The sequence below is a fragment of the Erythrolamprus reginae genome, chromosome 2, assembly GCF_031021105.1.
Source record: "Erythrolamprus reginae isolate rEryReg1 chromosome 2, rEryReg1.hap1, whole genome shotgun sequence".
In the NCBI taxonomy this organism is placed as follows: domain Eukaryota; kingdom Metazoa; phylum Chordata; class Lepidosauria; order Squamata; family Dipsadidae; genus Erythrolamprus; species Erythrolamprus reginae.
Window position 1 is genome coordinate 129575542 of NC_091951.1, and position 26076 is coordinate 129601617.

The 26076-nt window shown below is 35.6% G+C and overlaps 1 protein-coding gene across 2 annotated transcripts in view; it reads left to right on the plus strand.

Annotated features, from left to right (window-relative positions):
• Positions 1-26076, plus strand: part of SLIT3 (slit guidance ligand 3) — a 505354-nt gene that overhangs the window by 395808 nt on the left and 83470 nt on the right. For both annotated transcript variants that reach the window (XM_070739462.1, XM_070739463.1), the window contains 4 exons: positions 1696-1828; positions 21649-21717; positions 22663-22734; positions 22876-22947. In XM_070739462.1, coding sequence (XP_070595563.1) covers positions 1696-1828; positions 21649-21717; positions 22663-22734; positions 22876-22947 — 346 coding nt within the window. The remainder of the gene's footprint in view (positions 1-1695; positions 1829-21648; positions 21718-22662; positions 22735-22875; positions 22948-26076) is intronic.

A 26076-nucleotide genomic window follows, 5' to 3' on the forward strand; every position in this document is an offset into this window, starting at 1 on the left:
AGGTTATTTTTTTTTAATTGGCTACATTTAAAGATTATTCTACAATTTTTTCTAGGCACATTTAGATACCACTATTCGTCTGTATCTAGTGCTTTGTGAACCCACATGCTAATTTTGGAAGAAATCCATGGTTTAATAGTCTTAACTGAAAGGCTTACTTTCATGGCAGGAACTCTGTTGTTCTCCATTTTTGAAGTTTAATTTGTTTTATAAAATCTGCTTTGTGCAAATGAGCACCCATGTTTCAGTTATTAAGTATTTATATGCACTTGCACGTGGATCTCCAGTTCTTGGTGAAAGCATAGCGGATCTTATTGCTTGGTGCTTATTATGCTTGTTATAAACAACAAGACTCATGATTTAAAAAATTAAGGAACGTTTCGTATTAATATTGAAAGTCTGGCATGTTGAATAAATTGTTCACCATGTCAGGAAACAAATAGATGTTTTTCAGAGGTGTTTTATAAGGTTAAACAGGGCAAATGTTTTAAAATAATTCAGATCTGCATACTAGTCAGCAAATTACAGCAACAAGTAAATGATCCATCATAAATGCATTTTCTCTGTGGTCAGCTTAAATATATATATATTTTTTACAACATAGTCAAATATAATATTTTGCTGTCAGTTGCTGGGTGATAGCAGTTGTGCCTATTAATTCATGGCTGGAAATAAGTAAATATTGGAAATTAAAATGACCCAAAACCCAAATTGATCTAATGCAGAAACACAAAAGATTTTATTTTTTTAAAGATTTTTGAGAGTTTTTTAAAGATTTAATTTTAAAATGTTGTGGATTTTTAAAAAAATACAAATTTAGAAGAATTCAGTGGATTCAATATTGGGAGGTTTATGGACAGCTCTCTGCTGATTTACCTTTTGAGGGGTAAATCAATCATCCTTAGCAATAATATAAATAAAATATCAATACAAGGAGCTTATGCTAGTTTATGAAGCAGAGCTTGTATGGTTGGAATATTTAGTTAATTGTATTTTCATATAGAGATCCAGTTTGTTGTAGTTAGAGCTGAGGTGGCGCAACAGGTAGAGTGTTGTACTTCAGGCCACTGAAGCTGACTATAGATCTGTAGGTCAGCGATTCAAATCTCACTTCCATCTTTTCGAGGTGGGTAATGAGGATTCGGATTGTGAGGGGCAATACGCTGGCTCTGTTAAAAAGTGCTATTGCTAACATTTTGTAAGCCGCCCTGAGTCTAAGGGGAAGGGCGGCATAAAAATTGAATTAATACTACTACAACTACTACTACTACTACTACTACTACTAATAATAATAATAATAATAATAATAATAATAATAATAATAATAATAATTAATAATAATAATAAAGGGAAGAGGCTAGAAACCAGGGGACTGTGAATTATCGTCTCGCCTTTAGTCTCAGAGTCAGACACAATTGAACAATTGTTTTCTCATGGAAACAATATTTTCTAAGGGCTTAGGTCTGTCTCCCTACTGTGAATGTTTACAATTAGATACATATTATCAGTATTACACTGGAATTAAAACAGTTTAAAGCAAAGGACAATAATGTAGCCTGATAATGATGATTTGTAGATATTGGTTGTATTAGATTTACATGAGGGAAGCTAATGTGTTAGAAATGAACTTTCTCAATTTTATCCCAGTTGTATTTATTAACATTATTTTCATCTACTTTCTCTATTTTTTTGTAGGTAACACTGAAAACAGCTGTCATTTCTCTCCCCGTTGTCCAGACCAATGCACCTGTATGGACTCTGTAGTTCGCTGCAGTAATAAAGGGTTGCGGTTCCTCCCAAAAGGGGTCCCCAAAGATGTGACTGAACTGTAAGTCATATTGTCACAACTTATAAAATTGTATGTAAGGAGAATTGTAAAAAGTGATCAGTTTCAATTACTAGTTTACAAAAAAATGTTTTTCATTCAAATCAGAATACAGAGATGCACCATTCTAAACCAAATGCAAACTAATAACAGGACTAAATCCATGCCTGAAGCAATGCCATAGATTAATATATATGTAGATCCTGTCACCTTAATACTTTTATAGAGAGATATTGCCTCTACACCTTAGTTAGAAGATAGTAGCAACTTATACAAAATTATAATTTATATTCTAATTTTTATAGCCGCTCCGAGTCCTCGGAGAGGGGTGGCATACAAATCAAATCAAATCAAATCAAATAAATAAATAAATAAATAAATAAATAAATAACAATAGTTAAAAAAATAAGTCATAAAAATGGAAGTGGGGATTTAATAGGAGAAAAATATCCCAATCCCCAAACCCAAGGATAACCAAACACAATGAGTGTCCTCAGAGCATCACTTTTATGATATACGCCAATACAATACAATAGGATAGTACAATTACAAGCAGTTTATAAATATCTATAGTAGGATCAATCAGATCAATGCTATTTGTAGTTCTGATCACAGTATGGTAAAATAGAGAAAATGCAGAAAAGGACAAAAAAAATAAACTAGTAAAATTAACCTTCATTTGATAAAAATAATTGGTTTTTTAGGTTATAAAAATGATTAAATTTGTGGGGAAGAGAATATGATAGAAGACATTAATTTTTTTTCTTTCAAAAGATTAAACTACATGGTCATCTAACAAAACTAATGGTTGATCAAAAATGCTATTCACACTATAAAGAGTTCAATTCCGGATTTACAACTATATGTGACAATGGTGACAACAGAAATATATTAGAAAGAGGATTATGCAGGTTTAAGGTTGAGAAGGCTCTTAATGGTTACTATTGTATTTGGGTGGGGGTTATGTGTCTGTGTTTGTGTCTAAGGAATAATGGTAGCACATTTATAACTATCAACTAGAAACATGAGTGAGAATAAACTTCTCTTTCTGGGTTTTCCACTGGCATCTAGTTGGAACAGAAAGCTGGAATACATTGTGCTTTGATTTGATCCACCAGCCTTTACAATTCTCAGTTCCTTTCATTCACTGAAGGATGGATTATTTGGTTGCAATCTAGGAAGACCGATATGAATGCAATATATATATTCAAAGCAATGGCACATTTTTTCTTTCATGGAATAGTTAAAAGGGGCTAATAAAACAGATTAAATTGTGAATTATATTTGCAACAGGAAGGGATGGCTTCTTATTTGCTCCTAATGTTATTTTATATACAAAGAAAATACAAAATACGTACATTTGATTGCTATCAAATCTGGGTTTCGTTAACTCTGCAACCCATTAATGGAAACAAAGACATGTAAATAGGACAAATTCTTTTTGGAAAATGCTGTTTGCCCCAGCACTAACTTTACATTAGCTAAATACTATTACGTGGTTATATATTTGGATTTTTTCTAAGTTCTATGTAAAGCTGGCAATGAAAGTTGGAATTTATCACATCTGGCTTTATCCGATAATTGTAGTATAGACCATTAGAAATTTTTGAAAATGTTGCTCTGATATTCATCGTATGAAACTGTAATTGATTTTCTCAGTGAAATATGTGTATATTGAATGATGTTTCATCTATAGTCTATATAATTGTGTGTGTGTTTTGGGGGCAGAGGGAGATGTCTCTTTAATTTCATTCCAAGGACTATCAGAGCTACAGCAGCCAACTCAAATTAGTTTTTCTTCTTATTAGTAAAATAAAAGAAAAAATGAAACAGCGCCACTATTTTTTTCTCCACTGAAGAAATTGGATTTCCCATATTAGGTTAATTGGTAGACAGGAACAAAATGCCTTATAATAATCTGAAATGTTTCCTCAAGAAAAAATAATATACAAAAGCTTTGATATGAAAGGTCCTTATGTCAATTCATTACTGTACTTTAAGACCACTTAGTAAAGTTCCTTTGATAAATTATCAAAATGCTAAATGCAAAGAATGCCCAACTACAGTTAAACTAACTGCAATTACAGTTAAACTAACTTTAATCCATTTATAATTGCGAGTTTGCTTCTTCATTTTTTTCCTTGTTTCTCCTTGGTAACTTGGTAACGGGTCTACAGAGAGGGGCGGCATACAAATCCAATAAATAAATAAATAAACTTTGGTCTTCTCAGATTTTGGTAAATGGTTTTCCTGTTTAAAATTCTATGTATCAAATAATGCTCAGGATCTTTTAAAGCTAAAGTTCTCTGGTACTTCCCTCCAACTCCATCTTAAATTTACAAATATGTGAATTAGAGTAATGTTATTCCTCGATTCCTCAATAACATTTATTTCTGCGATAACCTTCCTGTAAGTAGTAATTTAGAGTGCTCTCAAGCATAATGAATGGGTGTGGTTATCTAAATAACAAGTCAAAAGCCAAAAGAATTGTGAAACCTAGTACAGTAATACCTCGTCTTACGAACCTAATTGGTTTCCGGGGGAGGTTCGTAAGGCGAAAAGTTCGTAAGACGAAACATTGTTTCCCATAGGAAACAATGTAAAATCAATTAATGCGTGCAACGGAAAAAAAACGACGATGCCCGGCTGTCACCTTTTGAAACAGACGGGCACTTCTCAGCGTTCTCCCAATGCCGAACCCGGAAGTTCGGCAAAAGTTCGGGTTCGGGTGGCCGCCGAGAAGCCCCACCGCCGGGCTGTTACCTTTTGAAACAGCCGGGGGGCTTCTCGGCAGCCTCCCGAATGCTGAACCCGGAAGTTTGGGTTTGGCATTCGGGTTCAGGAGGACGCTGAGAAGCCCCCCGGCTGTTTCAAAAGACGACAGCCGGGTGGCGGGGCTTCTCGGCGGTGGCAGGTTCGTAAGATGGAAAAAGTTCATAAGAAGAGGCAAAAAATTTCCAAACCCCAGGTTCGTATCTCGGGTTGTTCGTATGGCGAGGGGTTCGTATCATGAGGTACCACTGTATTTCTGGTAAATAAATTCAATAATAAGGGAATCTTCTAGTGGGGAAAACAATTGCTTTGGTTGGATCATCATTTTGGGAGTGTACATAAGCAAAAATCCAAAACCCATAATGTGTTTCGCAGTAGATGTTCCTGCTCTTCTTTTTGAAACCTAAATATTGAAAACTATCATATCCTTATGTCAATGAATGTTATTAAGAAAATGAAGTAATATTATAATATCCTTCAAGAGTTAATTTAGGGAGACAAGTGCAGTTAAATATTCATGGAGCATCTTCAGAATATGAGCTTGCATCCTATCCTTCCCATAACTTTTTCCAGATCTGTTCTGGTATTCCTAAAAGAGTCAAGAGCGGGTGATTTTGACATCTGGTGTTGTTTTGTTCTCTGTCATCCATAGAACTTTTAATTTGTAAAGAAATTTTAGTGCCTGGCTTTTTGTTGCTATTACTCTGAGCATTGATGTTCTCTTGCTTTACTTATTTGATCAGTCAGATATAACAGTGTATCTGATGGTGTCTATTTACAAATGAACCAGTCTGAAATGATTTTTTTCCCATTCCCCACTCCCCACTATGGCCCTCATATTGCAATTAATGATTGATTGGTTGCAGGACTTGCTAGAGAAGATTTGGAAGCACTGAACTTACAGGTTGTTGAGCAAGAAGGCCTGTTGCATGAATAGTTTTGGATGATTCCTAAAGATAGAAGCCCAAACTCAGAACACTACTGTTAATTTCAGGTCCATTTTCTTTTTCTTCATAGCAAAAGTTGTGCATAGAACCATACATTCAAACTTTTTTTAAAAAAAACCCACGCAATTTGTTTCATTGATTCATGCATTTATTACACATAACACTCAGTATTTATTGCTGCATTGGAACACTTCGGTTTCAATACTATAAATATTAATTTATTAAGAAACTAACTTTTGATTATTTTTCTTGGTGTTGTCCAATGGCCTTTGCTTGGCGCTGCAGATCGCTGTAATCTCATAATAATGTTCTGATAATATAATTGTCATTTTGCTAATTTCTGGGAACAGCTTTCATTTAGGAATCATGAAAAGTGATGGAATTTTTGACTCTCCAAATTCAGAATGGTATAGGAATTAATACTGCTGAAATTGACAATTATATATGTATGATTCTGTAAAATCAGATGTAACTTTTTTTTGTTTGCTTACAGTTAGCTCTCCGCCCCGGGTGTGTGGAGAGGGGGGGGGATACAAATCTAATATATTATTATTATTATTATTATTATTATTATTATTATTATTATTATGTCAGTACAACACAGCAAATGAGATCACTATGCTGGATTTCGTATTTCATCACCAGTCGGGCGCTTCCCAAGCACCTAGGACTGCGTGATGTAGCGGTGAATTATGTTTGCCGATCCCAGTAAAGCGGCCTTTTGCAATTGACAGATGTAGATTTTGTCAATTCTGATGGTTTTCAAATGTCCGCAGAGATCCTTTGGCACTGCGCCCAGCGTGCCAAGTACCACTGGGACCACTTTCACTGGCTTATGCCAGAGTCGTTGCAGCTCGATTTTTAGATCTTCGTATTTCACTAATTTCTTTAGCTGCTTCTCCTCAATTCTGCTGTCTTTTTCTCCACTATTACAATGTCTGGTGTGTTATGCTTCAGAATTCGGTCAGTCTGAAGCCGGAAGTCCCACAGTAGTTTTGCTTGCTCATTTTCGACCACTTTTTCGGGCTTATGATCCCACCAGTTCTTTGCCACTGGTAAATGGTAATTCCGGCACAAGTTCCAGTGGATCATCTGTGCCACAGCATCATGTCTATGCTTGTAGTTAGTCTGTGTGATCTTTTTGCAGCAGCTGAGTATGTGATCGATTGTTTCATCTGTTTCTTTACAGAGTCTGCATTTTGGATCGTCTGTTGATTTTTCAATTCTGGCTTTGACAGCATTTGTTCTAAGGGCCTGTTCTTGTACTGCCAGTATTAGTCCTTCTGTCTCCTTTTTGAGTGTTCCACTTGTAAGCCATGACCAGGTCTTTTCTTTATCCACTTTGCCTTCAATCTTCTCCAAAAACTGTCCATGCAATGCTTTGTTCCGCCAACTGTCCATACGACATTGAGTTACATTTTTTCTGTGCTAGTCCTTAGTTTGCTTCACCTTGAGAAGCTTCATTTTGTTACTATTTATATTATTATTATTATTATTATTATTATTATTATTATCAAAGAAGCGCTGTCAGGAAAGCAGTATTAAATTGAGTTGATTCATAGCTATGTGTTTCATTTTGCAGCACAAGTATGTTGTCATACTGTTATTTTATTTTTTTTAAAAAATATTTTTTTTGAAATATATACATTAAAAAAATAATATTCCATAGGAAAAAACCCATAAACACAACATACAAACACAAGACCTGTATACTGCACGAGTCAAAAAGAGGGCGGGGGAAATATTTACTGACCCCTCGCATCCTGGACACAAACTGTTTCAACTCCTACCCTCAAAATGTCGCTACAGAGCACTGCACACCAAGACAACTAGACACAAGAACAGGTTTTTTTCCAAACACCATCACTCTGCTAAACAAATAATTCCCTCAACACTGTCAGACTTTTTACTAAATCTGCACTTCTATTTCTACTAGTTTTTCTCATCGTTCCTATCATCCTTTTCCTTCCACTTAGGACTGTTTGACTGTATCTTGTTGCTTTTATCCTAAGATTTTTATGAATATTGATTGTTTCTTCATTGCTTATTTGACCCTCATGACAATCATTAAGTGTTGTACCACATGATTCTTGACAAATGTATCTTTTTCTTTTATGTACCGCTGAGAGCATATGCACCAAGACAAATTCCTTGTGTGTCCAATCACACTTGGCCAATAAAATTCTATTCTATTCTATAAAGACACACATATACACACACACACACACACACACACCAAAAAAAAAAGTTGTCATACTGATATTTTAAATGATACAGGGTATGTCCAAAGATAATGCAAGTACTGATATGACTGAGATACTCCAACCTTCAATGATGTTTTTGGGAGCTTGCTTTAAAGGCATCACTTTCCAGAATAATGCATCCATGTGTCATTTATGTCATGTGTCATTGGTGTACATATTCTAAAAGAGTTATGATTCCCAAGTAATAATCAAATCAAACCTTGCTAACAAGGGCAAAATGAAGGGCTGTTGTGTTGTTTGTGCTTCATTCCATAAATGCCACTTCTATATTTATTGTCTTAGATACAATTGTGATATCTTCTACTCTTATTTGTCATAGTAGCTCTTTAGATGCTCAGAGGATCATACTTGAAAGATTTTCTTGTACATCTTATGTGTCTTTCTCCCTAATTTATTCTGTTGTCTGGTAAAATTCTAGTAATAAAAGGTAAGATTTATTTAGTAGCATTTTAATTAATGTTATGGAACCTTATATTTTTAAACTTAATTTTCAATGGAAAAATCACACATATTATCTGATAAAAATGTTCAGCTAAAATGCTTTTTATTAAACTATAATTGCTCACATTTATAGATTTCATTAAACAACCTGTCATACTAACAGAAATTTAGTAAATTAGAATTATTGAGAGTTCCAAAATGTCCATTTAAAAGGAAATATTTTACTGTACCAGGTCCTAAATAACATTACACTGAAATGGATATACAGACAGATGGAAAATTTCATTCCCCAAAGGGAACAAAATTTCAGCATAAAACAGTGCTGAATATATTGCTCATTTTTCAGTAATAAGAAATTGAAAATAAATTTCTGTGCCATTAATCAGTACAGAAGACTCATTCGCTATAATCGTATCTTTATACCTTGTATCTTGTATTATATTCAAAAAACATTATTTCTTCCTTAGGATCATTGGTAGACTTGATGAGTGAATATAAGTATCAGGGATTCATGATTTGAAATGTAATCTCTTGTGAAAGACTACAACTGTGTGTTACCTGGTGTGCTACGTAGAACTCACAGCAGCGCCATAGGATATTTTACTAATAAACAGAATTGTTAGTAAATTTGCTACACATCACTCAGTTTGCAAACTTCTAGAGGTGCCATGAAAAAAATAATGAGATACTAAGAAGTCTATGAAAAAGGAATGTTTGAGAACCTCTGTGAATCTAGATTTATTGTGGGTAATTCTCAAAGTTATAATGCAAGGTCACATCTTGCAATTGACAAGCAAGGTTTTTTTTAATTAGCCAAATAGGAAATCTAGTTCTTTAGATGTTAACTTGGTAACAAATCAATACATTTTGCATGATGAATATTTTCTGCCTGCTGGGTTTCAATTATTTGGCCCTGGAAAGCCTAAAACTAAACAACATCCTCTGGATTCAGGTTTTATCATATTTTTGACTTTAAATACTCTTTGATTACTTGTGGTTAGCACAAGAGAGCTTTCCATGTATTGATAAGATCCAGCATGTCAGCTTGTGATGCAGCCTAGAAACCTTTGATAATGCACTGTCACAGTTGCTGATTTGGCATGTTGTTCTATCAGCTAATGCTGTATATTATCAGTAATTATTGCCCAATGCTTCAAAGCCACAACACTAGATGGCAGTTAGGACAAGGCTCCTTCATGTCTTATCAGTTTCTAGATTAGCATGAACTAGTCTAGTCAATCCATATGCTGGAATTACTATGCTCAAAAAAATAAAGGGAACACTTAAACAACACAATATAACTCCAAGTAAATCAAACTTCTGTGAAATCAAACTGTCCACTTAGGAAGCAACACTGATTGACAATCAATTTCACATGCTGTTCTGCACATTCAACTTTGTATAGAACAAAGTATTCAATGAGAATATTTCATTCATTCAGATCTAAGATGTGTTATTTGAGTATTCCCTTTATTTTTTGTGCAGTATAATAGTATACCAAGTACAGTACAATAATATAGTAAAGAAGTTATATTTTTCTTTCCTTTGAGCACTTCATATTTGTCCTAAAATATTGATCCTGTTAGTGATTCAGTTCACATCTTAACACAAAGATATTCTACTTTTATGTCAAAGTGTTTTAGATTAGTGTTGGATGATTCCTAAAGATAGAAGCCCAAAGATTACAATATGTGAAACATCTGTCGCGTTGATGGATGATCTCTGGAGGGCCTGGGACAGGGGCTTGTCCTCTGTCCTGGTGCTTCTTGACCTCTCAGCGGCTTTCGATACCATCGACCATGGTATCCTTCTTTTTTCTTGCTTTTTGCTTTTTATTCTTTCTATTCTCTTTTCTATAAACTCACTTTCAATTATTTATTCATTCATTCATTTATATGCCACCCCTCTCCAAGGACTCGGAGTATCTTACAACATTAGATTTAATTGTTATCAAAATCCTTAACAAAAATCATATACATAAAAGAGTGGCATGGTGTTTCTTTCCAAATAATAAAATAAAGCTGGAATTGCTTAGCTTCTCTTTAGAATTAAATAATGTCAAGATTATTATTATTATTATTATTATTATTATTATTATTATTATTATTATTATTATTAATTAGATTTGTATGCCGCCCCTCCCGTAGACTCGAGGCGGCTCACAATAATAACAAGGACAATGTAAGAACAAATATAATAATTTAAAAAACGCTAAAAAACCCATTATTAAAAGCAAACATACACACAAACATACCATGTATAAACTGTATAGGCCCAGGGGAGATGTCTCAGTTCCCCCATGCCTGACGGCAGAGATGGGTCTTAAGTACTTTACGAAAGGCAAGGAGGGTGAAGGAAGTTCTAATCTCCGGGGGGAGCTGGTTCCAGAGGGTCGGAGCCGCCACAGAGAAGGCTCTACTCCTGGGTCCCGCCAAACGACACTGTTTAGTCGACGGGACCCGGAGAAGGCCAACTCTGTGGGACCTAACCGGTCGCTGGGATTCGTGCGGCAGAAGGCGGTCCCGGAGATATTCTGGTCCGGTGCCATGAAGGGCTTTATAGGTCATAACCAACACTTTGAATTGTGACCAGAAACTGATCGGCAACCAATGCAGACTGCGGAGTGTTGGTGTGACATGGGCATATTTAAGAAAGCCCATGATAGCTCTCGCAGCTGCATTCTGCATGATCTGAAGTTTCTGAACACTTTTCAAAGGTAGCCCCATGTAGAGAGCATTACAGTAGTCAAGCCTCGAGGTGATGAGGGCATGAGTGACTGTGAGCAGTGACTCCCGGTCCAAATAGGGCCGCAACTGGTGCACCAGGCGAACCTGGGCAAACGCCCCCCTCGCCACAGCTGAAAGATGTTTCTCTAATGTGAGCTGTGAATCGAGGAGGATGCCCAAGTTGCGAACCCTCTCTGAGGGGGTTAGTGATTCCCCCCCCCCCAGGGTGATGGACGGACAGATGGAATTGTCCTTGGGAGGCAAAACCCACAGCCACTCCGTCTTATCCGGGTTGAGTTTGAGTCTGTTGAGTCTTCGGAGAGGGGCGGCATACAAATCCAAATAATAAATAAAAATAAATAAATCCAGACCCCAACAGCCTCCAGGCACCGGCACATCACTTCCACTGCTTCGCTGACGGGACATGGGGTGGAGATGTAAAGCTCGGTATCATCTGCATATTGATGATACCTCACCCCATGCCCTTGGATGATCTCACCCAGCGGTTTCATGTAGATATTAAATAGTAGGGGGGAGAGGACCGACCCCTGAGGCACCCCACAAGGGAGTAACCTAGAGGTCGACCTCTGACCCCCCACTAACACCGACTGCGACCGACCAGAGAGGTAGGAGGAGAACCACTGAAGAACAGTGCCTCCCACTCCCAACCCCTCCAGCCGGCGCAGAAGGAGGTCAAGAATCTGGTCCGATGCCATGAAGGGTTTTATAGGTCATAACCAACATAACCAACACTTTGAATTGTGACCGGAAATTGATCGGCAACCAATGCAGACTGCGGAGTGTTGGTGTAACATGGGCATACCTTGGGAAGCCCATGATTGCTCTCACAGCTGCATTCTGCACGATCTGAAGTTTCCGAACACTTTTCAAAGGTAGCCCCATGTAGAGAGCATTACAGTAGTCGAACCTCGAGGTGATGAGGGCATGAGTGACTGTGAGCAGTGAGTCCCGGTCCAGATAGGGCCGCAACTGGTGCATTAGGCGAACCTGGGAAAATGCCCCCCTCGCCACAGCTGAAAGATGTTTCTCTAATGTGAGCTGTAGATCAAGGAGGATGCCCAAGTTGCGGACCCTCTCTGAGGGGGTCAATAATTCCCCTCCCCCCGGGTTATGGACGGACAGATGGAATTGTCCCTGGGAGGCAGGAGCCACAGTTGAGTTTGAGTCTGTTGACACCCATCCAGACCCCAACAGTCTCCAGGCACCAGCACATCACTTCCACTGCTTCACAGCTATTCACATACTTTGGGCATTTCATACACATAAAGGATGAACCAGACAATGCCAAAAGAGGAATGTATAAACAGATAAAGTAGATGAAAGAATGTATGAGAATATATTTTGATGTGCTACAAGCAGGGGTGGGCAACTGCCCGGACGGGGGGGGGGACCGCAGCGGGGTAGTGAAAATGGAGCTGTAGCCCAGAGCACCCAATTTGCACTGAAAGATGTTGAAAGAAAATGTAGGGTGTCCTGCATAAGCCACGCCCACAGTGTGGTAGAAAAACTTTTGGTAGCCCTTCACTGGCTACAAGTTATTATTAAGCACAGATCTACAAAACAAAGTGTTTATGTAATAATCATAAATGTAACCCAATTTGATATTATCTAACTAAAATATATTTATAAATACTTTTCCATGGCTTTGAGGTATTATTGTATGACTAATCTTCTTCACCAATGAGAAATACATCTGGCATTATTGATATGTATAGGACAATTTTCAGAGAATCTGTATAATTAAAAACTCATTGCTTCTTGAACATATAGATTCCAATAACTTTATTTGTTATACATGGAGTTGTCAGCAGATAAATCTCATAAATAAATAAACCTTTATAGTTGGATTTGGCACATTTAAAAGAGAAAATTGAAATGCTTACAAATCACTATGAAATTGAATACTAACTGACATTGTTGTTACATTCCATAATTGCTGCTGATTAAAGTGTTAATTATGAAGTGGAAAGTTTAATAGAGAGTCAGTGTGTGAATTTTTAATACCTCTGTTCCTGGTAATATTTACTCTTTATGTGCTATCTGGTAATTTGAAATGAGAGAATTTCTCCTTTAACACTGAAAAGAGCCAAGCAATTTAATAAGAAAACTTAATCCCAAATAAGCCAGGATTCATTTAAACAGAAATACAGTTTTGTTTAACGCACTACAGATGAAAATCTTTCAGTTCAGTATTTCCTCAAAATCATTTGTAAAAGGTTTTTTCCCCCCACTGGGAGAAGAAACTCACAATTTTCACATCTAGAATAATGATGTCAAATAATCAGCAATATTAAATAACAATTTATATAATATATCTTTAAACATGTTTCAGGTACTTAAGACAAGGAACATTTATGATTTAAATATGTAGGGATCTGTTAATGTTTGATTTGGAAGTAAATATTTTAATATTAATTATACTGTAATCCATTTTTTCATAATATTAACGATTTAAAAATGTATCTCATAGTCTGCGGAAAGGGACGGCATACAAATCCAATAAATAAATAATAGTAATAATAATCTAGAACAGGGGTGGGCAATTAATTTTGCCATGACCGCATGAGAAATTGGGATGGTTTTAGAGGGCCAGATTAATAAAATTAACTTAGTTCTACCCAATACTGTATATTATTGGGTAGAACTGAGTTAATTATATTATAATTATAAATTATCCTATATTATATTATATTTATATAATTATATATTATAATTATATTATAATTATAAATTAATTGCCCACCCCTTCCTTCCTTGTTTCCTCCATTTCTCCTTCCTTCCTTCCTTCCTTCCTTCCTTCCTTCCTTCCTTCCTTCCTTCCTTCTCCAGATGGAGAGAAGCTTCTGTCTCTCTGATTTTCTCTGCCTTTTATTTCTGCTTTTGGCCTTTTCTTTACTTCTCTTTCAAAATATTCCTTTCAGGTGCCTCTCTTCAACTGACCTACATTGTCAGTTAAGAAAACATAGTGGAGGCTTTGCCTGAAAGTAGCTTTGGATTCCTTTTCTTCCTCCTCCTCCCCCTTTTTCCCCTGAGAGGTGGGGGGGGGGTTGCTTTAAATTTCTTGGAAAGGCCAATGAAACCAATGAACAATTAAAAAATGAGCATTTATTGGACTTTTCTCCTTCCTCCCTTCATTTCTCCTTCCTTCCTTCCTCCCCCCATTTCGCCTTCCTTCCTCCATTTCTCCTTTCCTTCCTTCCTTCCTTCCTCCATTTCTCCTTCCTTCCTTCATTTCTCCTTCCTTCCTTTCTTTTTCCTTCCTTCCTTCCTTCCTTCCTTCCTTCCTTCCAACCTCCGTGGGCCGGTCACAGACAGCAAGCGGGCCACATCCAGCCCTCAGGCCGCATTTGCCCAGGTCTGATCTAAAGTAAATGCACAGTCAAACCCATTGTACCTGGGATTACAATATAATTAAACATTGTAATTCAAACAATGAATTGAAAATTTAATCTTAATAGTTTAATCTTGACATCATGAAATGTTTCCATTTCATACTTTTAACATTTAGTAGATTAGATTAAATGCAATTGGGGATTTAAAATAGTTTAATTTCAAAATGAATATATAATGTATTGATATGTTTGCAACAACTTCTTCAAGCCCTCTATTTAAAATGATGGTTCACTTTCACTCAAAAAAGAGATTTTAAAAAAGAAGATAACACATTTTTCGTAGTATAAAATTTGAAATTCAAATTTTTGAATTTTCAAAAAAGTTATCCATCCACCTGTTCTTGACATTGTTTACCTGCATAATTCTATTTCACTTGCCAATCCTAGAAGCTGGCTATACACAGTCTAATAAACATATAACCACTATTACAAGAATCATAAAATTGCCCAAAATGTAGTGTTTTAGATAGGATATTTCTGCAAATGAAAATTCAGAAATAATTTAGTTCTCTTTCATCAATTAACACTATTTATAAATTGATATTTTCCCATATTTTTTCTAAATGCAATATCTTTAAAACATTCTTCACATTAAAGGTTCAGAAATTTTCAGGGAAGGTCAACTTTCCTATCTTTTCCTCTGGCAATGAAGGATTTTTCTTATTCTCATTAGCTTCTATTACCTAATTCCTTAATATATTATCTCCCAGTTTGTTAATCTAGGTTTTATAGTTCAATGTATAACCAGCTGAGGTGGAAAGTGATACTGACAACAGAATAAAAATGAGCTAATTATGAAACTTGATTCTGGAACAATTAACATTCATCATTCCACACAATATCAATTCAATATGTAGAAAACAATACAATTTTCACAAAACAGACCCATGAGAATACTTTAGTACTGTTTATCATCCACACCGCAGAGAAATTTGTTCCCTCCAGATTTTATTTCCATGTTTTAAAGTAAGGTTTATTTTTAACAACCTGATTACTTCCTGCTATAATTTCTTTCCATTTGGCTCCATAACTTCCAACCATTCAACTTCCTAAGCCAAGTGACTACTAGCACCAATACTAATTGTTCAGCAGAATTATGATGGATTCAGGATTCAATGCTCCATTGTTTTAGGCATATAATACCATGACATCTCATTTAGAAAATAAATAATTATAATATATAGATGTTCTGTTGGGCTCTCTGGTAGAATCCTCCCAAAAATTCACAGGTACAAATTTCAGACACACACACGTTTGAAAATTCAAAACAATGTTCTTTATAATGAAAAGTCACTTAAACTAAGCCCTCTTTTGGTATAGCAAAGAGCACTCATCTCCAAACAAACTGGTAATTTGTACAAGTCCCTTATCTCTTCTGTGATACTTAGCTTGCAGCTGTGAGGTAATTCACAGTCCTTCTTCTTTCACAAAGTGACACACACTTTGCTCTGGTTTAGTTTCAAAGTGGGGGAAAATCAGCACACAAAAAGTCAAAGTCAGTAAAGCAGTCAAGAAACACAACAATCAGATAATCCTCCACAATGGCCAAACCCACAGGCTGCTATTTATAGCAGCCTCACTAATTACCACATTTTCTCATTTTCTTTGATAATAATCTCTCAGTTGTTGTTGCCTATGCATCGCTCTCCTCATGCGTGGCTGTATCATTAACTCTTGTTCTGAATCCAAGGAGGAGCTAGATAATTGATCTCCTTCTGAGCTGTCTGCCACACTCTCCTCCTCCCTGTCACTCATGTCTTCTTGATCAGAGGAGCCTTCATCAACAGATTCCACCGGGGGCAAAACAGGCCTGCAGCATGTGGATGTCTCCCCCACATCCACAGTCCTTGGGGCAGGAGCAGGGCCAGAGCTAACCACAACAATATATTTTATGATATATATTAATTAGCTTCTATTATCTAATAGCACAATATTGAATTGTTGTATCCAATTGTTGCATTAAATTTTTAGAAGTAAAGACCCGCCCTGAGTCCCACGGTATTGGGCAGCATATAAATCAAATAAATTAAATTAAGTACTCCTTGAATTATAAAGGTAATTGAGGAAGGGAATGCTCTTACTAACAGATGCAGTCTTAAAACATGCCTGCATGTGATATCACTAAATTACAACAATCCAGACATGTATGACATTGTGAGAGAGAATTCCAGGTAAAGAGTTGCTCAGGGGATTGTGGGTGAAAACCAGTCAGATGTTTAAAGCAAAAATCATGGGGTACTTCATCTTTACTTATTGATCTTTCTTGCTCTTTTCTGCGCCATTTCTGCTGTTACTACAAGTTACTTGATTTTAGTCTGGTTTTTTAAGCTTTCTTCTCCACTTTCTTTATCTAAACTGAATTCTTATATTTGACAGGGGGAGGGGGCAGAGTCAATTGTTCCATAGCTGTGCCCAGAAATACACTGGGTTTTTTTCTTTATTAGTTGTTATTTATTTATTAATTCTACTTCTATGCCGCCCAATCCCAAAGGACTCAGGACTGTTGATCAGAAACTAGAGCTCCTTCCTATAGTGTGCATATCACCTGATTTTCTTAACTATGGTTGTTATTTTCTGCTTTATTATTTCCACTGCTTTCTTGATCTTCCTTCTGTCTAGGTGATATTTCTTGATTAGGTATTCTTTGTTCTTCTTGCTTTTCAGCTTCATTTCTGCCATTTGTTCTATCTTGCTTGCATCTGATTTTAGCAAGCTGATGTTATTTTCCAGCCTAGTTTCCATTTCACGTTCACTTTTTTTTCTTGTTTCTTGATTTTATATACAAGATCTTCAGTTATAACTGTAGCTGTATATAAGTTGGTTGGTTTGTTGCACTGAGCTGGTGTTTTAATATTACAATGCGGGCGACTTTTAATATTTGTGGTAGCTGGTTTTTGTAAATAGTTTCAGTACAGGCAACATTATTCTGTTCTAGATGCTCAGTTATTCTTTGTTTCAGCTCCTCTTCTTTTTTAATTGGGAAGCTTGGCTGTTGACTGAGAATTTTGTCTCTCTACAGATTTTCTTAGTGCCATCCAAGATTTTTTTGATGTGGCATCCAGCATGCCAATAATCACAAGGTCCTCCACATCCAGTTCCATATTTTTGTCTTTTCAACCGTAGTTGAGAATCTGGTGGGTTATAAGCCAACACTTTAACCACTTGTATTTGTATTGTATTTTAACATGCTCATTCTCAACTACCTTTTCGATTCTGTGTTCCTATTGATTTTCACTACTGGCACATCATAATTTTTTCAGTATTCCAGGAAATCCTTTTGGTGGCTGTATTATGTTGTTGTTTATAACCAATTTGTGTGATATACTTGTAGAGCTGAGTATATGATCTGTGATTTCTTTTTCTTCTTTGCACAATCTGCACCTTGAATCATTTAATGATTTTTCAATTGTGACCTTGATTGCATTAGTTTAAAAAAGGGTTTTTTAAACATAGAAGACTGATGGCAGAAAAAGACCTCATGGTCCATCTAGTCTGCCCTTATACTATTTTCTGTATTTTATCTTACAATGGATATATGTTTATCCCAGGCATGTTTAAATTCAGTTACTGTGGATTTACCAACCATGTCTGCTGGAAGTTTGTTCCAAGGATCTACTACTCTTTCAGTAAAATAATATTTTCTCACGTTGCTTTTGATCTTTCCCCCAACTAACTTCAGATTGTGTCCCCTTGTCCTTGTGTTTTGAATATTAAAATCATTTTTTAATGTTCCAGTTGTAAGTCATTGTCAGGATTTTATTTTTCTCCATTTCCCCTCAATCTTTTGTAGAAATTGAGCATGCAATACTTTTCCTTGCCAGCATGCTGTTCATTTTTTAATTATATTATTTCAATATTCATGCTTTGTTTCCTATATATTTGGTAAGTTCCAAGTTTTAATTTGCATCGATGCATATTCTTGGCTGTCTTTTACATAATCAGCCAACATATACTTTAAAACCTTTGCCTCCATTACTGCAGGGCAGGTATACTTTCAGTTGCTCTCATTAAGTAGAACCTGTACTGAGCGCTATGTCACATGGTTGCTATTTATGACGTCCTGCTGGCTTTTCAGCATTTACTTTGCTTATATGAAGCCTGCAAAGAAAGTTATAAATGGAGATCATGTGACAGGATGCTGCAACAGGTAGAAGTTTGAAGATTGTTCTAAGTGCCATTCAGCACTGGTCAAAATTTGAACCATTTCTTAGCAAGTGGTGGTTAAATGAAGAGCACATGCAATCCCTTTAAAGATAAACAATAGTAGCTGGTGCTTAGGACCCTCTTGAACCAAAGTAGTATAAAAGTCTTACAAATAAATAAATATGCAACTGTTTTAGAAAAGTTGTAACATTGTTACTTTAGCCTGGTTAGCTGTTCATTCTTTTAAAGATTTATAGATACCTCTAAAAGTCAAAACCTTCTCTAGGTGCCCTCTAAACATGAACTATAGATATCAGTCAATTTAAAGAAAAATAAAAGAAACAAAACAATTATAGTGAAGCCAAACTTCCAAAAAATGAGCCAGCCTATACCTTGTAAAACAGGTACCCGAAAAAGCATATTTACTAACTTATTTGTGCTGCAGTTGCCAAAAAAGCCAAAACATGGTTTTAGGCTGCGTTAACAGAGGAATAGAATCAAGATCACATAAAGTGTTAATACCACAATATAATGCCTTGGTAAAGCCAAACTTTACCAATTGTATTCAATTCGCCATGGTGTAAAAAAAATGTTGAGATTTTAGAGAGAGTGCAGAGAAGAACAAGAAAGAAGATTAGGGGACTGGAGGCTAAAACATATGAAGAACAGTTGCTGGAATTGGGTTTGTCCAGTTTAATGAAAAGAAGGACTAGGGGAGACATGATAGCATTGTTCTGATATCCCAAGGACTGCCACAAAGAAGAGGGTGTCAAGCTATTTTCCAAAGCACCTGAAGGTAGGATAAGAAGCAATGGATGGAAACGAATCAAGGAGAGAAACGTCCTAGAACTAAGGATAAATTTCCTAACAGTTAGAACAATTAATCAGAAGTTAACTTGCCTCCAGAAATTGTGAATGTTCCAGTAACTGGAAGTTTTAAAGAAGAGATTGGACAACCTTTTTGTCTGAAATGGTATTTCAGGGAGCAGGGAGATGGGCTAGAAGATGCCCCCAAGGTCCCTTCTAACTCTATTATTCTATTCCATCCTAACTTCCCAAGATATTATTTTGTACTTTGCTGCTTTCTTTTAATGAAACATTCTCAATTCTATGCAGTAAATTAGGAAATGTTGGAAAGTATATCTGGATGCAATTCTGAATTATAGTGCTCTTAATGGGATATGCATTAATGTACTTTCCAGTATGCATTCTGGCATAACTAACAGTTAGATCATAACTTTCAAATCAGGGCATTGGCTCAGAAATACTGTCACAGAGCCAAATCCGGGAGGCTCATAAGCATCATTTCTCGCTTCCATAATTACTAATTGTGGTCATGAAAAGAAAAGAAGCCATATTCAAATTTTAAAATGTGCCTGAAGAGGCAGTAGATCAACATGAACAAGCTTAACTGTGGAATAGTTTGGTGCATGTTTTGGCATTTCACAAATATGTTAGAGGGCGAGGATTCAACATTGTTAGATCTGGTGTATAGTCACATGAAAATGTAAATTGCCTTTTCCTCCGTAAGCCTTGAGGGAATCTATTATGATAATTTATTTTGTGGAATGAATATACAGCCTGGATAAGCTCTGACTTAGCATTTACATCTTAAATAACACTGCCTCTGTTATATCAGATGCTGCATATTCATTTTATGTTTTCACTAAGCAGTTAAAGTAAATGGTTGTATGGATTAGTGCAGCTAGACCGAGTCAGCTTCTGGTGTGTTATTGAAATATTGCTTGCCTGAGCAATTTGCAGTCAGAGGGCAAGAATAATTCTAATGAGGTCAATTAGCATTTGGAGTTCTTTTTAGTAGCTTTAATTAAGCACAACCTTACAGCAAGGACGTGTGAGTTTCCCTCCCCAGCCTCTTTGTTAATATGATCTCTGGGAGAACTAGTGAGGTGAGGTTTCCCCCCCCCCCCAATTGTTTTGTAAAATATGCATCTGATCTTCATAGTTTTCTCTCTAAAATGAAGACCATAACAAAAGGACATCAGCATTTTCCTATGAGCCCATACATTAAAAAAGAGGCAGAAGGAGGGTCAGGAGAACATTCCATCAATCTGACACATGCAAAACTATATTAATGTGAATTCAAATTGATGCTATTTGTTTTCTCCTTTTTAAAAATTCTGGAAAATATTTGGTCTAAAGTCCCTGCTTTGAAAAAGATGTATTGTGTGTGTGTGTGTATGTGTGTGTAGAGGGAGAGAAAGAGTTTGTTTGCACATATGCACATTTATGTATTTCTGTATATTTTTTTGTGCTACAATGCTCCATTTTGCTTCTCAATATCCTCACTGAATAAGATGATGGGGAGGAATCATGATTACCAAATTTATTTAGTGAACAGTTCCAACAAAAGGCCACAGGAGGAACCATATAAATGGAAGGAGATCAAATTCAGCTCCATTTTCCAAATCTAAGTAGCCCAATAGCCTTTATATCAATATATGGTGAAGGAGAATCTGTGTATGAAGTTGAGGCAAGCCTGGGATGGGACTGGAAGAATTAGCAGGAAAGTCAATGGACAATTTATCTCATAAGTAGCCATGCTGGTAATAAAGATTTGAGTTGAGTTGAGTTGAGTTGAGAAATAAAAACACAGTTCAGGTGGGAAAAAATCTGAAACACCCCCCCCCCACATCTTAAAGAAGATTTTACCTTAATTAAATCACTATTAGTAAGAGTGGTAAATTCCTGTGAGTTTCCAAATATTAAAGAAATCTGTGTAGTTTTTGCTTCTTTAATCCTGTTTCTTTAATCCTGTTTCTCCACATAAAGTTTGGGAACCTATTATCTATTGAATAGTTCATTCCAGTATCACAATGTAATTTGTTTCATCAACATATAAGTTGTACACAATTATGGAGACTGGTCCAGAGGGACCTTGGGAACTTCTTTGGCTGAAGATCCTAGTCCAAACTCTTATATGTGTACCTTTTATCCATCTACACATTTGTATTGATGGAATTCATATTAGTTTGCAATTAAATATTTCTGAAATGTTTGAAGTCACTTGTTGTAAATTAACTTATTTTGTTTTTTCTTTATGCAAAGAACCAATGAATATTTTTAACAATTTATCAAATATAACTGATTTTTCAGATACTTGGAAGGAAATCATTTGTCTGCTGTGCCAAAAGAACTTTCTATGTTCCGACACTTAACATTAATGTAAGTATATCAACATTTCATGTCAGCAATAATGTAGTAATACACAAATGTTGCATTGGGTGTTGCAGTGCACCTAAATGTTAGATTTACATTTTACAAAAATAAGAAATATAATTTATATCATTTCATGAATTTAATTAAACACATGAATTTAATATTAATTTATCTCATTAATTTAAAATGTTTGATATGGTATCCTGTTTCTCCCAAAATAAGATATCCCCTGATAATAAGCCCAATTGGACTTTTGAGTACTTGGCATTAAGGCCAAGCGCTTATTTCAGGGTTCAAAAAAATATAAGACAAGTTCTTATTTTCAAGGAAATGTGGTAGTATTTTATTATTTTATAGCTGGAATGTTACCCTACCAAGCTCAAGTCACTCTGCCAGCTAAACAGAGAGCATTTCCTTTATATAATTTATTTTGTGTCTTTATAAACTGTAATCAAGATACAAGAGGGAATTTATTGCAAACTTAATTAATAGAAGTCTACTTTAAATACAAGAAGTTTGTACAATGAGCCGCAGTGATCATCTACTTACAAGTATAAGCAGCATCCCTGGAAAAGTTTGTGAAATATCTACTTCTCACTATTTTTACTTCTTGTCTACAATTGTTTCTTGTTTTATGCCTTGTTGGTTCTTGATTGTAAAATGGCTTGGTATATATCATATTTTAAATTCCCTTTTTAATTTTTAAAAAATTGATCTTTCTGATATTATTTGTGCTTTTATGAATTCTCCTGAAAGCTGCTTGCCTTAGTGCAATCGGTAAATCTTAAGTAATATTTTTTTAAAAAAATATATTTAATTATTATCCCCAAGAATATTCTTAGTTGGTAGTTTGCTTTGAAGTAATTTATTGATGCTTTTTGGTATAGGTTTGAATTTTAGAAAAGTTCTGTTTCCTTGAATCACTGAATATTATGTGTATTTTTTTTTAAGTGACTTGAGCAACAATAGTATCAGCATGTTGGCCAATTACACCTTCAGTAATATGACACAGCTATCGACACTGTAAGTACCTAGTAGACATAGCTTCTAGTTATTATTTATTGTAAAGTAAGTCCCATTAAGGAGCAAATATTTAAATGTTAATGCTCCTGCTCCCTTTACTTGTTGCAAAGTAATATAAACTGTGGTCTTTTTCCTCCCTAGAATCCTAAGTTACAACAGGTTACGGTGTATTCCAGTTCATGCATTTAATGGCCTTAAATCTCTCAGAGTGTTGTAAGTATTGCTCATTCACTGTTCTGGAGTTATATTTTTAAAAATGACATCAAAATTTCTAAAATCAGTGCTTTCTCCTGATGCTCTGTATTGCAGCCATTTCTAGTAATTTGCGCTTTTCTGTTTGTATCAAGATGTAAAGTAGCCTGTAAAAGTAAGTTCAGATGTTAATATTTTGTGAGTGATTCGATGCCTTAAAATGATTTTTTCCTTTTGGAATTCTTTCTTTTTTTAAAAAAAAGTCTGCTGTTAAAATATAGGCTAAGACACATTTTTGAAGGAAGACTTCTCAGTTGTAACTTGCTCATTAATCACTTCGACATATTCTTGGATTTGGTGTATTCCTTCCATACTTTGAGCTAAAATTCTATTTGGGATTCTGTGCAAATTTAATCATATCAAAGACTTTGGGGGAAGTTTGAGCTCTTCCATTTCTTTTTATACTTCTCCCATTTCTCAAATTTTTCCATAATTAAATGTGACTGTATTAGATGTTTTGTCAAATGTTTCTTTTTGGGAATATTGAATGTAATGATATTTAATAATTCTTTCAAGTGATTCATTTATAATTACTTTTTATACAATTTATAATTACTTTTTATACAATTTATAATTACTTTTTATGCATAAGCATTAGTTAGGATGAAGTCTACGTTTACTTAATCATTATAGGCAAAAACATAATGCTGAAGATCCATTAAAAAAACATTTGCTACCTCTATTTATTTAGAAGATCTACGTAATAATGTATTGAAATAGGTGTTTGCTCAGAGAAATAACATGCCACTCTTATATTTCTGTGCAAAAGTTAGATGAAGCATGAATGAAAGTCTCTCTTTCTGGGCTGTGTGTATTTGGAAGCCTCCAGTTTCATTTGATTTATTATGGTCTACAAAATTCTAGTGTCAGCGACAACCCTTGCCACATGTCATCTACGTTGTTATTAAAAATCAATTCTCCTGGGGGAGGAAGTGTTTCCAAGCGACAGCATGCAATCTGTTACTGTCATTTATTTATTATCAGAATTCCCAAGACAATCTCAGTTAGAAATAATCAGCAAAAGCGTATCCAAGTTTTTGCACTCCCCCCCCCAAAGGACACATAGCTTGAAATCTGTCTAGGTTTGATGTGCAGTTAACAGATCTCTTTAATGCATGAGCCCTTCTCTAATTGCTTTTCTTCCTGGAAAATTTTTCCTTTTGCTATTAAATAAGAAAATTATCCTATCAGTCAGAGTATGTCTTTAGCTACCAAACATAATAATCGGTGTCATAACATATGCCTTTTTTTTTAGTAACTCAAAGTCTTAATTTCTCTTCGCGTACCTTTACACACCATGTTTTAAGGTGATTTTTCCCAACCATACCCCAAAAGATATAGAAAACATGTGTAAAATATACATAATTATAAAAATTATGAAATTCCTTCAATGTCCCTGCTAAACCAAAGTTCTGTGATTCAGTCTGTGACAGTATTTTGCAAATTAATTTTTGTTCCCTTTCCAGTAGTTCAAATTTAGATCCCAAGTTCATTTTTTCAAAGATTTTACCATTTTAGAATTTCATAAAAATTAAAAAGCATACTTGCAGTTCAATAGTTAGGAAGCTAATACAATATTAGTAAGAAAAGTACTAGTGTATTCTATTATTTATATTGTAAACCTTGAGGAATCATACAATACATACAAATTTAAAAAATGAATCTCCTATAGAGAGCCAAAATAAAATAAGCACATAGGAAAGGATATGTTCAAAAAGCAATGAGCGTTGTAATTTTTACTATAATTTATCTTTGTATTATTTTCAGGTGCTAAAGCTGGGCTTTGCACCAACTGTTGATTAGGGCAGATTCTAATCAGCATGTTGATAATTAGCTTAATAGAAATTCTGGAAAACATAATTTAAATATATTTGGTAACATCTGATCTATGCAGCACTGCATTTATTAGAAAGAGTAATAGATATTGGCAAAATGCTGCCTCTAATAATTTTCTCTTTTACATTTATTTCAGGGGGGGGGAAGAAAAAAATGAATATTTCCTATTTGTGTAGATCAAGGATTGAATAATTTTCCAAAATGTTGTCACAATCATGATTCCCAAGACAATTGTTGTCATATTGTCTAATTATTCTAAATTTCTTATTCAGATTTAATTATGTTCATTTTTTTCTTTGAAAAAGTCACTGGTACAGTCACTCCCTTTATTAAGGGAGCCATTTTGGTCTATTGATTAAGGTACTTGGATAGAATTGGTGTATCTGTATGTTCCAGTCCCACTTTAGGCATGAAACTAGTTCAGTGACCTCAGTCTCCCTAGGACAAGACAATGATGGCCATTAACATTGACTCAAAGGCACACACACACAAATTAAAAAGCAATAAATATATAAACACACTACCCCCTTTTTATTAAAGAAATATATCAAAGTGTCTGTAATACTACTGTTTCCTTTATTTCCATCTTTATGCAATGCTAGGAGCACAGTGGCTTTCATGTTGTGATGCTGGGTTGGAGGTTAACAAGCCTTTGTTAGAAACCCAAGTGCTACCATGGGGTGGGGTGGGGTGAGGTGAGCTCTTTTCTTTCATTCCAGCTCCTTCCAGGGATATGAAAAGAGCCCTCAAAAGGCCATTCCCTGCAACTGTGACATTACCAGCTAATCCTTTCAACCTAGAAGCATTTCAGATGCATCGCATCTGGTTACATCACATTGCACTCTTCTTAGAAGCACTTTAGTAGCATTGTGATCAGTAATGGGCAGCCAAAATGTTTACTGCCACACTGTGGGTGTGGCTTATTTTGTGGGTGTGGCTTGATGGTCATGTGACTGGGTAGGAATGGCTTGCCGGCCATGTGACCAGGTGGAAATGGCTTGAATGATCTACATCGTTCGAGTGAACTGTTAAGTCCTAACCAGTGTCGCTCTCTGGTGTGACAATTTGCTTCGTGTTTCCCGCGCTCTCCTTCCTGGGTCACTCTCTGCCTCAGGCTGGGTAGCTAGGCGAACAGGTGTAAATCAGCTGTTTAGAAAAGATGGGGGAGGAAATGGGCCTCCTGCAACTCCTGCTGGTGCTGGTCTCCCTGCCACTTTCCGAGGTGGTGGAGGAAGATGGAAGGGGGGGATGGTC